General features: G+C 35.3%; 1 protein-coding gene across 1 annotated transcript; it reads left to right on the plus strand.

Annotated features, from left to right (window-relative positions):
- Positions 1-582: 582 nt before the first annotated feature.
- On the plus strand, positions 583-14,229 carry LOC117331498 (prostaglandin reductase 1-like). The gene is made up of 9 exons (XM_033890234.1): positions 583-819; positions 1,955-2,000; positions 5,101-5,160; positions 5,423-5,587; positions 6,838-6,955; positions 7,436-7,588; positions 12,248-12,353; positions 12,775-12,893; positions 13,133-14,229. Exons 1-9 carry the CDS (start codon positions 711-713, stop codon positions 13,241-13,243), a joined length of 987 nt encoding a protein of 328 aa, XP_033746125.1. The 5' UTR covers positions 583-710; the 3' UTR covers positions 13,244-14,229.
- Positions 14,230-14,998: the final 769 nt, after the last annotated feature.

Here is a 14,998-nt window from a genome sequence, read left to right on the forward strand (position 1 = left end):
TATAAAGAGGGTAAGATGGAATTAATGTCATGTTGAAATGCGCTGAAATCTCTGTACATTTTCTGCTGAAAATAATGATTATGATTATGTTATTTATATTCATCTGGGATCAATTTTATTCTATGTACTAAAAGACAACTTAAATCCTATTGTATTATTAGAAAGTGGTCCTCCGATGCTCTGGTATCGAACAATTGACAAAAACGAAGTTGATGAAACATTTTAGTTAAGCATTAACAAGACTGACTATAACTGATAACATAAACTTCACATTTCAATAAGTTCAAATAGCTCATGTGGTGGAACCACCGCATAGCAACCCGAACGTTTGGTGTTCTAGAGACATAAATTGAGGGTAGTGTAAAATTCCTATTTAATATGTCGATTTTGCTTTAAATCCTGGTTTACTACACAGCGCGCCAATGGACCACGGGACTGTGGAACACTGGGGTAACGTGATGTTTAACCTGTATGGGGAAACGGCCATACTTCTTTACTTACTGGCGTTAAAATACAGGTTACTTTATGATAATTCAAGCGAGACATTCCGGATAAGTAAGGGATTTTCCTTGACCTGGCGGTGTTCATTCAGGAGGCGCTGTAAGTCTTAACAATGTATATTTCATGCATCAATGAATACCCTCGATATAAACTGACTTTTTATTTCGGTGGGGATACCAGTGTAGTTGTTATAAGGCCTTTAAAACAAAATGGTGACTGCTAAAAGATGGGTGTTAGTGAAACAGTTCGTGGGAAAACCAAAGGAGAGCGACTTTTGTCTGGAAGAGGAAACGTTACCAGACGAGGTCAATGATGGAGGTATGTACTATTGCTGATACACACAGAGTGGTGAAAACAATGTATGAGGATTATCTCCCTTATCATTTACTGATATAGACATTTACGGACATGATTTGCGTGAAGGCCTGTGTTCAAAATGCAATACCTCATCAGTCAGTGTTTACTTATCTAATAAATGGACTATCATCAGTCCGGGATACTGTATCTCATTAATGGACTATCACCAGTCCGGGATACTGTATCTCATTAATGGACTATCACCAGTCCGGGATACTGTATCTAATTCATGGACTATCACCAGTCCGGGATACTGTATCTCATTAATGGACTATCAACAGTCCTCGATACTGTATCTCATTAATGGACTATCACCAGTCCGGGATACTGTATATCATTAATGGACTATCACCAGTCCGGGATACTGTATCTCATTAATGGACTATCACCAGTCCGCGATACTGTATGTCATTAATGGACTATCACCAGTCCGGGATACTGTATGTCATTAATGGACTATCACCAGTCCGGGATACTGTATCTCATTACTGGACTATCACCAGTCCGGGATACTGTATCTCATTAATGGACTATCAACAGTCCGGGATACTGTATCTCATTAATGGACTATCACCAGTCCGGGATACTGTATCTCATTAATGGACTATCAGCAGTCCGGGATACGGTATCTCATTAATGGACTATCACCAGTCCTCGATACTGTATCTCATTAATGGACTATCACCAGTCCGGGATACTGTATCTCATTATTGGACTATCATCAGTCTAATCTCATGTATCTATGTTACATCCATGTTTCAAAGGTAGTTTTCAAACATTGCTGTAACACATATATATACAAAGACCAGGAGGTCGGTCGAAGTTAGAGATGTTTTAATAGATCATATCAAAAGGACAAGCTAAAAGCATAAGTCATCATTTGATTTAGGTCAGTATGTTCAGAATAAAAGTATGGTATGATAGGATAATTGACAAGGAATATAATAATTAAAATTAGCGTACAAGCACTATTGTGTTCTTCGAACGACTGGTCATTCTCAATGTTGGTCATATCAACTCTACACATATAATCACAGACATGGATGGTAACAAGTCAATGATACAGTCGTTTTCAATCACCTGTCTTTTATTTCAGAAGTGCTCTGCGAAGCGATATACCTGTCTGTGGATCCGTATGTGAGGTGGGATGTCTATTTTAAATTCCGCAAAGTTCTGTGTTTTGTTAATAGCTTGCTTTATTGAGCCAGTACAGTAAGATTGCGACATAAACCATGCATGCTGGTTTATGGATCCCGTGCAGGCTGATTTATGTATTCCATGTAGGTTGATTTATCTATCCCATATAGGCTGATTTATGTATTCCATGTAGGTTAATTTATGTATTCCATGTAGGTTGATTTATATATCCCGTGTAGACCGATTGATATATCCCGTGTAGACTGATTTATGTATTCCATGTAGGTTGATTTATATATCCGTGTACGTAGGTTGATTTATCTATCCCATATAGGCTGATTTATATATTCGATGTAGACTGATTTATATATCCCATGTAGGCTGATTTATATATCTCGTGTAGACTGATTTATATATCCCGTGTAGGCTGATTTACATATCTCGTGTAGGTTGATTTATATATCTCATGTAGGCTGATTTATATATCCTGTGTAGACTGATTTATAAATCCCGTGTAGACTGATTTATATATCCCGTGTAGGCTGATTTATATATCTCATGTAGGCTGATTTATATATCCCGTGTAGACTGATTGATATATCCCGTGTAGACTGATTTATATATTCCATGTAGACTGATTTATATATCCCATGTAGGCTGATTTATATATCTCGTGTAGACTGATTTATATATCCCGTGTAGGCTGATTTACATATCTCGTGTAGGTTGATTTATATATCTCATGTAGGCTGATTTATATATCCCGTGTAGACTGATTTATATATCCCGTGTAGACTGATTTATATATCCCGTGTAGGCTGATTTATATATCCCGTGTAGGCTGATTTATATATCCCGTGTAGGCTGATTTATATATCCCGTGTAGACTGATTTATATATCCCGTGTAGACTGATTTATATATCCCGTGTAGGCTGATTTATATATCTCGTGTAGGTTGATTTATATATCCCGTGTAGGCTGATTTACATATCTCGTGTAGGTTGATTTATATATCTCATGTAGGTTGATTTATATATCCTGTGTAGACTGATTTATATATCCCGTGTAGACTGATTTATATATCCCGTGTAGGCTGATTTATATATCTCGTGTAGGTTGATTTATATATCCCGTGTAGGCTGATTTATATATCCCGTGTAGGCTGATTTATATACCCATGTAGACTGATTTATATATGCCGTGTAGGCTGATATATATATCCCGTGTAGGTTGATTTATATATCCCGTGTAGGCTGATTTATATATCCCGTGTAGGCTGATTTATATACCCATGTAGGTTGATTTATATATCCCGCGTAGGCTGATTTATATATCCCGTGTAGGCTGATTTATATACCCATGTAGGTTGATTTATATATCCCGTGTAGGCTGATTTATATATTCCGTGTATTAACCTTTGTAGATTGCTGTTCAGATTGCCGTGTTTAGTGTTTATCTGTGTAGATTGCGTTGTAGATTGACGTATTTAGTATATACCTGTGTATGTTGCCATGCTTAGTGTTTACCTGTGTATGTTGCCGTGTTTAGTGTTTACCTGTGTAGATTGCAGTGTGTTTTCCTGTGTAGATTGCCGTGTATTTACCTGTGTAGATTGCTGTGTATTTACCTGTGTAGATTGCCGTGTATTTACCTGTGTAGATTACGTTGTGTTTACCTGTGTAGATTGCCGTATTTAGTATTTACCGGTGTAGAATGCCGTGTATTTACCTGTGTAGAATGTCGTGTATTTACCTGTGTAGATTGCAGTGTGTTTTCCTGTGTAGATTGCCGTGTATTTACCTGTGTAGATTGCTGTGTATTTACCTGTGTAGATTGCTGTGTATTTACCTGTGTAGATTGCCGTGTATTTACCTGTGTAGATTGCTGTGTATTTACCTGTGTAGATTGCCGTGTATTTACCTGTGTAGATTGCTGTGTATTTACCTTTGTAGATTGCCGTGTATTTACCTGTGTAGACTGCTGTGTATTTACCATTGTAAATTGCCGTGTTTAGTATTTACATGTGTACAATTGTAGATTGCCTTGTATTTAACTTTGTAGATTGCTGTGTATTCAATTGTGTAAATTGCTCGGTATTTACCTGTGTAGATTGCCATTTATTTACCTGTGTATATTGTGTATTTACCTGTGTAGATTACGTTGTGTTTAACTGTGTAGATTGCCGTATTTAGTGTTTACTGGTGTAGATTGCTGTGTATTTACCTTTGTAGATTGCTGTGTATTTACCTGTGTAGATTGCTGTGTATTTACCTTTGTAGATTGCCGTGTTTAGTTTTTACATGTGTACGATTGTAGATTGCCTTGTATTTAACTTTGTAGATTGCTGTGTATTTACCTGTGTAGATTGCTGTGTATTTACCTGTGTAGATTGCTGTGTATTTACCTTTGTAGATTGCCGTATTTAGTATTTACATGTGTACAATTGTAGATTGCCTTGTATTTAACTTTGTAGATTGCTGTGTATTCAATTGTGTAGATTGCTGTGTATTTACCTGTAGATTGCTGTGTGTTTACCTGTGTAGATTGCTGTGTATATACCTGTGAAGATTGCTGTGTATTTACCTGTGTAGAATGCTGTGTATTTACATGTACCTGTATATAATCAACGTACTCTTACACTTTGCGCTTTACATTGCATATCATTTACGATAAATAATTGCTGTGTTTTATTTCATATCGATATATTGATGTTTAAATTGTTTTTTGTTATTGTGATTTATAATTGGCGTTAAAATGCAGTTTGGTTTACTTACCTGTATTGAGCGGTATAGCAACACTTAAAATACCGGTTGTACAATGTAACTATAAACACCTTTGTCAACATGGACAGCCATCAACGGATGGCAAACTGTAAAGATAAATCGATAACTGAATTTTTAAATATACATGTATCTATCTGACGATATTTTACAAATATGATGAACCTGTGGATAATTGTGAAAGCATTTTCTTCTCCTGACACTTGCGGAACACGTGTTTCACTATGCTTTGTCATCTGGTTTCGCCTTCGTCCGGCATGCTGGTGATTTTGTTTTGTTTTGTGTTGGTATTGTGGTGGTGATATTTTATATATCGTTTGACAGGTTCCTGAGTAGTGTGATGATGAAGCCAGGAGACACTCTGGTAGGGGAACAGATCGCCAGGTAAGTCTTCACGGCTGTGTGAACATGATTCATATTGTTGTAAATGACTATGGTGATGAAAAACAAGAAATCGTCATCGCAACAATATATTTTATGATGTGATTTCACCGATTTGCCACATACGGTATGTAATTATACATAATCTCAAGCAATCCATTATATTTAAGGAATGTGAATGGATGAATATCCACACATATATGCTACTTAGGACAGTCGAAGTGTAAAATTAGCCTTTCGGATTATTTAAACTTGTCGATTTCAGGGTTATCAACAGTAAAAACCCCAAGTACGAAGTCGGTGACGTCATCCGTCTATCCTCCGGCTGGCGGACACACACTCTCGTCACGGACATGTCACAGATCGATGTCATGCCTGTGTTGGGGGATCTCCCTGTATCCTTGCCCCTTGGGGCTGCGGGTGTCACCGGGTGAGTATGACTTAAGGTTTATTATTTTAAATGTGTTGCTTTCAATAACATGTCTATGTTTTACAAAGAATGCTCAAGGGTTACGGAGGGGATCAGAAAAACATTAATGCAAACTTAAAATCCTAGAAATCCTCCAACAGTGGGCTCCCTCAGTACCGTGAAATGGAAGGTCATAAGTGACTGGTTAGCTGCGTCCCCACCAACTTGTGCTCCTTTGTCGTCAAGGTGTTGATATTTCGCCCCCTTGTTATTGTAATCCTCCTCGCGTGGTTCTTGTCTTTGCTACACGAGGTACGACATGACCAGTATTCCATCGTTAATTAAACCTCCAAAATACAGGAACATGTTCCATGGCTTTACTTCCCATTTAATGTCGGTTTCTTGGATTCATTTTTCCACATTTGGTACTTTGGTACTGGTAGATTCATGCGTTCGCGGACTTTCTTTGCCATATGTTTTATTTCATACCTTAGCCCGGACCACCGGGTCTTACTCTCCTTTTACCTTTCCAGGTGTCTCAATGAAAATCTATATTTTTTTTGGTTTATATTTTGTCCCCGTTTAATCGATTATGAGTTTGAACTATGGGTACGTTATTCTGTCAATATTCTGTGCAGTTTTTCGCCCCAACTATATACTGAGGGTGAGCTTTCTCATAATCCTATCATGCCAACATTCATTCTGGAGGCTACACGACACCTACATAGATTACACACCGAGTTATAAGTTAAGTTGTGGTATCGGGCTATGGATTTAAAGAAGAACTTTCTTCTGTGTTATTTTGATTTGCAATAAGTCGTTGCAAGATGCCTTCCTCTGTATTGTTTTCCATTTGGCCAGAACTCATGTGTCTTGACTTTCTTTAACTCTTTCTTATTATTCCGCATCCTCCTTTGTCTTATCCACTGTCTTCGCCTGTCAATTCTGGTTGAACAAACAAACAAACAAACAAGCACACAAACAAACTAACAATCAAACTAACTACATAACTAACTAGCATAATGAATGAAATACTTTATCAATAGATTCAATTAAATGTAGGCATGGACATTTTCATTCTTAGCAACTTAAAAAATCCTCTGTTGATGTAAACAAAAAACGATCAAATCTTTGATTTCGGAATTGATAATTATCATTTGAAATGTTTAAACCGAAAAAACACTTTCTATTTATTGAAAAAAAATAATTTCAAATCATATAACTGTATACTGACCGGCATTATAATGTGAAATATTTGTGTACATTTGCAGACTGACTGCGTTGTTCGGTTTGAATGACAAACTGAAACCGGTGGAGGGGGAGACGGTGCTTGTGAACTCAGCTGCTGGAGCCGTGGGGAGTGTGGTCGGACAAATCGCTAAAATGAAAGTCAGAACTCATGCATGCTATCAATTGTTTAGTGTATCAAGTTTTAGAAACTACAATAGTTGTGTTGAAACGCTTTCTTCAATTTCAGCAATTGCTTAAAATACAACCTTTATTCAATATCGACGTAAATGAAGATCATAGCTTTATTACATCGTTCGAATTATCATTTAAAAGACAAAGCAGTAAAGTGTCATTGTGGTAAGGTTACGTTTCAGGCGACGTCGAAAAACACTTTCTAACTGATATCTGTCTGTACAATGACAACCATTTACCGAGATATTTTGTCCGTAAGAGTAAATGTAGCCCAGTAATGGTGCCGAATCTGTTAAACAGTGACCCATATCATCAAACTATATGTTACATTAACATCTGCCATTATTTAATTATTTATCTATTATTTAACATGTTTTATGTCCGCATTTTAACATCTGCCGTGTTGCCCTCGTTTATATAGGCATTATACTAGGTTGTTTTTTACAGGGATGTACTGTGATCGGATTTGCTGGGACTGACGATAAGGTCCAATGGCTGACGGAGCTAGGATTTGACCACGCCTTTAATTACAAGAAAGTCGATGTAGACGAGGCTCTCTCTATGGCAGCGCCCAATGGTGTCCATTGTTACTTTGACAACGTAAGACTGTAGATCTAAGTATTCAAATACCACCGTGTCAAATACTATATAGTTGTGCCCGGGCTTAGAGGGAAATTAGTCGAAAGGGGTTTAAGGGCCATCTAAACAGCAAATCCAGCCAAAACAGTTGATATTTTACAAGGCTATACATCCCTACTAGGGTGTTATTTAATAGAAATAACTTAATACAATTTTGATATGTATCATGTCAAACTGTGGGCCTTGCTGTTGACATTCAATTTGTTCAGTAGTTCGTAAATTTCAACAAAACATGAGAAAAATGCATGTTTCAGGGGGACATAATTAACTCATTTGTATCTCATTTATTTTGCAAAACAGTCATGTCGTTTTGCTCACAAGGGTCTAAAGCACAAAATAGGAGCATTGGTTTGACTAGATTGGACTTTATGATATGTATTAACACTGTTTTATTTAGACCTTGAAATGCAAATGGCGGTTGTGAATAAGAGCAGACAATTATGGCATATAAGAAGGTATTTCAAGCGTCAAAAATGCTCATATTAGATACTATAGAGAACTCTAGACATGGCAGGAAGACTGTTTTTAGGAAAAAATGTTCATCCGTTGAGTTTGGGGTAAAAGATATATATTTCTGAAAAAGGCCCAAAACTCACCAGTTTGACAATTTGTCTTAAAATGGTCATTCTTACTATAATCAGATGTCTTAAATGTATTATACAGGAGCATTTTTAATGGCTGAAATGCCTCCCTTTATGCCATATTTGTGTAATATCATCCACAGCCGCCATTTGCATTTCAAGGTCAACACCAAATATGTGTTTATACCTACATAAAGTCAAATCCGGTCAAACAAATGCTCCTACCCTGTGCTATAGACACCTGTGAGCATGACATCTGGGCTATTTTTCAGGTTTGGTTATTTTTGTGGCTTAAAATTATTCCATGCTACAACTTACCACAAAGTAACTCTATAGAAGAAATTGTTAGCATCTACATCAAATTATTTGTGATTTTAAGACACTACACGTCCAAACAAACATTTTGGTATATTACATGACTATTTTTGTGCAATTTTTAAGCTATTTATTTGTGTTTGAAATTCAACATTATTCTACTATATAGATGACCCTTAAGTCGAAGGAATCCCTCAGCTATTTGATAAAGATTCATATTCATTAATCATATCAGGCAGGCTCTCATTATACTCTGAAAGTGGATTAGAACCTCTTGTAAATCGTCGTTCTAGAAGAAAACTACAACTATTCTATAAAATTACTAACCAACTCACTCCTAGTTACTTATCCACTTTATTACCTCCCTTGGTATCTGAAAACTCACATTATAACCGACGTGATGCAAATAATTACTCTCTACCGAATTTCAGACTTCAACTAACAAACAAATCGTTTTTCCCATCTACTATTCGACTTTGGAATCAACTTGATCTAGAGATTAGACATAGTATCTCATATTCAGTATTTAAAAAATCTATCTCAAATAGAACACAAGTACCTACCCATTACTCTGTTGGAAATAGAAAATCTAATATATTGCATGCGATATTAAGAAACAAATGTAGTATTCTAAAACATGACCTTTTCCAATCACATCTTATTGATTATCGCCATTGTCAGTGTGGACATCCTATCAAGGATGCATACCACTACTTCTTCATAAGTCAAAATTACTTTGAACAGAGAATCGAATTGTTCCGAAATCTAAACAATTTGATGCCACTAGACCTGCAACTATTATTATATGGAAACAATGATTTATCCATTGAAGATAATTTTATGATAAGCCAAATGACTCAGAAATACATTCCTGACTCAAGAAGATTTTAATTCCCCGTTTTCTCTTTTCTTAATCAGTATTGTGAAATAATATACATATATTGACAGTTAAAAAATGTGTTTATAAAGTCTCTTCCGATTCCGATAGCGCAAGAGAAACGAATATTTTTTTCAAGAAGGCAATGGATCGAACGGAGAAAGCTTACCATGGAACAGGATATAACGAACATTAGAAATAGCAGTGTGTTTTTGTGCAGCGAACAGTTTAATCTTCTGCTATCGGAATCGGAATTGTTTGTTTGTTTAGTAAATAATAAAACTAAATTTATCAATTGAATATTTGAATAAATTCGAATCGTAATACCTCTCTCTCTCTCTGTCTCTCTGTCTAATACCTCTCTCTCTGTCTCTCTGTCTCTGTCTCTGTCTCTGTCTCTCTTTCTCTCCAAATATAATTGTTAAAGTTTCAAATGTCATGTCATCTTGTATAAAAATTGTAAAAAAAATCATGATAATTAGGAAAGGGCTTCATATAATTTTGAAAACTTGTGCCCAATCCTCTTGTATATATTGATACAAATAAAATATGTTTAAATCAAATTAATCATATCCCTAAGAAGTATTTTGTTTTGCATGGTGAAATATGACATAAAAACCTGCTTTTTAACTTGTCGGCAGAATTTTATAGTATACGGGTACATTATCTTATGTTACATGTCGGCGGATATTTATGGTATACGGGTACATTATCTTATGTTACATGTCGGCGGATATTTATGGTATATGGGTACATTATCTTATGTTACATGTCGGCGGATATTTATGGTATACGGGTACATTATCTTTTATTACATGTCGGCGGATATTTATGGTATACGGGTACATTATCTTATAATTATGTTCAGGTCGGCGGATATTTATGATATACGGGTACATTATCTTATGTTACATGTCGGCGGATATTTATGGTATTCGGGTACATTATCTTATAATTATGTTCAGGTCGGCGGATATTTATGATATACGGGTACATTATCTTATGTAACATGTCGGCGGATATTTATGGTATACGGGTACATTATCTTATGTTACATGTCGGCGGATATTTATGGTATACGGGTACATTATCTTATGGTACAGGTCGGCGGATATTTATGATATACGGGTATAGTATCTTATGTTACATGTCGGCGGATATTTATGATATACGGGTACATTATCTTATGTTACATGTCGGCAGATATTTATGGTATACGGGTACATTATCTTATGTTACATGTCGGCGGATATTTATGGTATACGGGTACATTATCTTATGTTACATGTCGGCGGATATTTATGATATACGGGTACATTATCTTATGTTACATGTCGGCGGGTATTTATGGTATACGGGTACATTATCTTATGTTACATGTCGGCGGATATTTATGATATACGGGTACATTATCTTATGTTACATGTCGGCGGATATTTATGGTATTCCGGTACATTATCTTATAATTATGTTCAGGTCGGCGGATATTTATGATATACGGGTACATTATCTTATGTAACATGTCGGCGGATATTTATGGTATACGGGTACATTATCTTATGTTACATGTCGGCGGATATTTATGATATACTGGTACATTATCTTATGTTACATGTCGGCAGATATTTATGGTATACGGGTACATTATCTTATGGTACATGTCGGCGGATATTTATGATATACGGGTATAGTATCTTATGTTACATGTCGGCAGATATTTATGGTATACGGGTACATTATCTTATGTTTCATGTCGGCGGATATTTATGGTATACGGGTACATTATCTTATGTTACATGTCGGCGGATATTTATGATATACGGGTACATTATCTTATGTTACATGTCGGCGGATATTTATGGTATTCGGGTACATTATCTTATAATTATGTTCAGGTCGGCGGATATTTATGGTATACGGGTACATTATCTTATGGTACAGGTCGGCGGATATTTATGATATACGGGTATAGTATCTTATGTTACAGGTCGGCGGATATTTATGATATACGGGTACATTATCTGATGTTACATGTCGGCGGATATTTATGATATACGGGAACATTATCTTATGTTACATGTCGGCAGATATTTATGGTATACGGGTACATTATCTTATGTTACATGTCGGCGGATATTTATGATATACGGGTACATTATCTTATGTTACATGTCGGCAGATATTTATGGTATACGGGTACATTATCTTATGGTACATGTCGGCGGATATTTATGATATACGGGTACAGTATCTTATGTGACAGGTTGGCGGATATTTATGGTATATGGGTATAGTATCTTATGTTACATGTCGGCGGATATTTATGGTATATGGGTACAGTATCTTATGTGACAGGTTGGCGGATATTTATGGTATACGGGTACATTATCTTATGTTACATGTCGGCGGATATTTATGGTATACGGGTACATTATCTTATGTTACATGTCGGCGGATATTTATGATATACGGGTACATTATCTTATGTTACATGTCGGCGGATATTTATGGTATACGGGTACATTATCTTATGTTACATGTCGGCGGATATTTATAGTATACGGGTACATTATCTGATGTTACATGTCGGCGGATATTTATGATATACGGGTACATTATCTTATGTTACATGTCGGCGGATATTTATGGTATATGGGTACATTATCTTATGTTACATGTCGGCGGATATTTATGATATACGGGTACATTATCTTATGTTACATGTCGGCGGATATTTATGATATACGGGTACATTATCTTATAATTATGTTCAGGTCGGCGGATATTTTTGACATACCGGTATATTAGCTTTATGGTATATGTATATGACATTATCTAATGTTACAGGTTGGCGGATATTTAAGTACACAGACACTCCCACACATACACAGGAATGGACGCGTGTTAATTGTAGGCAGTATTTCAACGTACAACGATATTGGGAAATCTACTGGTATTTATTAAAGAAATTGCTTTGATTTGCCCTAATTTGAAAATTTAGAGTGTTAAGTGTAATCTTATACAAGAAAAAGGATGTAGGATCCAGTTTTATTAACGAATTTACGGCAGCTAAAATCCTCAATACATGATTAAATAATAGACTGTTAGATGTGGCTTTGTATACATCTTAATCATTTCGCAACACTGCAATACTGGGATAAATTATTTAGGGCATATCCTAAAAATCTTATATTCGTTGATGTTTATTTATCTATGGTACAAATCTCACTCTAAACTGCCATCCTACATTAAAATAGAACTAAGAATTCGTGGCACGAAATGAAACAGTCTATTTTACTGCTGGTATTCAGGGTATTACGTAATTAAGCTGAAGTGTGTGTGTTTGTGCATATCCAATTTACTCTGTATTTCAGGACCTTATCCATTTGAAGATATCCTTAAAAAGTGTATGACTGTTAATGGGTTTTCCATCTACGACATGTACCCAAAATGGCGAGATGGGGAGGCTCAGTTAGTCGACTGGATACAACAGGTAACAGGAAGGATGTCAGTGTGTTGATTTATCATTTGTTTACAGGGATCGTTTACGTAGAGTTGAGATACAATCATCCTGTAGTTTTAATGTTGGTGGGAGAGGCATATATTTGAAGATAAAATATTTTGTTAGTCGGAGCATACTTAAAGAGAAATAATCAATTTTCATGATACATACCATTCAATTTGTCTGATACGTTGGTAAAACTATGTAAAAGAGATTTTGTTTGTTTACAGGGAAAACTTCAACATCGCGAAACAATAACGGAGGGGTTCGATCTCATGCCAAATGCTTTTATGGGGCTGTTTGAGGGAACCTGTACTGGAAAAGCTCTTGTCAAAGCATAACATCTAACAATCAAAATTACAAGTTTCTTAACAGTATAACGTACAGTTGTTGATACATTCTTCACACATTTGAATGCATTATATTTTTACTTATCATTTCTCGCAATCCCATTGTTTCATTCTGATACACATGATCGTTTTGCAACAATTTAAGCAACCCAATTTTCTGGTATATATACATTTTGTATAAATAGATGTTGTATTTGGAAAGCGCTTTCATCTTTACAATAAATTATAATTTTGTGGGAAATAAAAAAAATGAGATAAATGCTTTCTTTATGCTTGCTTTTTCGTTTATGTTTTTTATGCAACACCAAAAAATCATTTTATCCACATGTTGTTCGAAATTATTGGAGCTTTATTAGATATGAAATGGAAAATGCATGACCTTGAATAGCCAATAAAATTATATAATTTATCTTGGTTGTGCCACACGTTCAGCCCAACATAAGTATGTGAAGTACGAAGTTTATAATTCGGAAACATTCCCGATAACAAACACCAAATCCCCAGTACATACCAGCGATTCTACCCACGAACCCCTTCATTCAAAACTGTTGTTTGTTTGGTGGAATCGTGCTAATGTTATGTTATTAACTCCTCTACTGTACGTAGGGATGGGTTTATATCATGTCTTCGAGTAATTTGTGCTATGGACGTTTAAAAAAAACAATAAAAAATGATGAAAAATGAACGAATAAAGAAAGAAATTAATAAATTGTCAAACAGCAAATACAGGTACAATGGATAGTTAACTACATTTAAAACTTTTTTATATAGAAAACATGGTCCTGAACATCACGTCTTTAGCTTTCAACAACAATGACCATATTTTACTTCTGACATTCTCCTTTCAAGTGAAGAGTCTACGTTTTCACCAATCTCTATGGTTTATCAATAGTAAAAGAACTGGCCACGATTCAGTCCTCTTCAATCAGTAGTTTGAAAAAGGTGTTAATCTTATTTATGACTTATTATGAAATATTATTTATAAAAAAAATACATGTAACAGAGAACTTACCTATTAGTAACATATTCTTCTTCTTTTTTTTCTTTTTTTTTTTGCAAATGCAAATTAGCAATAATTGGAACTAGGGCATTGTCTCGTTCGAATACAAGATTAAAGTCGTAAAAATCCTATACTTTTGTAAAAACAAGAAAATATAACAATATTGTTGATGTCAGGTTTTCATTTTAAAATTACGCAGACAATTTTCACAAGAAATAGAGTAACAATATGTACAATATGTATGTTATAGAAGAGTTCTTGACTTTGTAGATTTTGTTGATTTTTGAAGGCTGCAAAATAATCTCATTGGTAATACTCCAATTACTGTTACATTATGCTAGTGATATTTTTTCTCTCAATGCATATCTGTTTTGTATATTTATTGATGTTTTTGTAATGAAAATAAAACATTTCTGAACGAAAATAAAAAAAAAAAACTTCCACACAACGAAATCAGCGAATTAATGTCTGTACATACTGAACCTTTTCAGCGTTTATCTTGCTAAGCAATCTTTATAAATAATTCTTGGTGGTCCGGGTATTGTGGATCCCATCTGTTCCTTAAATTTACCATAAGAACATTTGAATGAGATCCATCAATGTGTCCCCTTGTACATTTCAATTTCAACAAATTTTATTGCAACAAGGCAAAAGGATTAGGCGTCAGGCAAAGCCTATATAAGCCTTCTCCATACAACTTCGGTATGTTACAAGCATATAGTACACAATATTAACAAGCATATAAG

This window comes from Pecten maximus, chromosome 7 (assembly GCF_902652985.1).
Source record: "Pecten maximus chromosome 7, xPecMax1.1, whole genome shotgun sequence".
Taxonomy (NCBI): Eukaryota; Metazoa; Mollusca; class Bivalvia; order Pectinida; family Pectinidae; genus Pecten; species Pecten maximus.

What these genes read in the sequence shown, in the direction of transcription:
- LOC117331498 (XM_033890234.1), top strand. Translation starts at nt 711, where the DNA reads ATGGTGACTGCTAAAAGATGGGTGTTAGTGAAACAGTTCGTGGGAAAA. An exon ending in AGACGAGGTCAATGATGGAG is followed by an intron (nt 820 to 1,954) that starts GTATGTACTATT and finishes CTTTTATTTCAG; the next exon opens with AAGTGCTCTGCGAAGCGATA. An exon ending in TCTGTGGATCCGTATGTGAG is followed by an intron (nt 2,001 to 5,100) that starts GTGGGATGTCTA and finishes ATCGTTTGACAG; the next exon opens with GTTCCTGAGTAGTGTGATGA.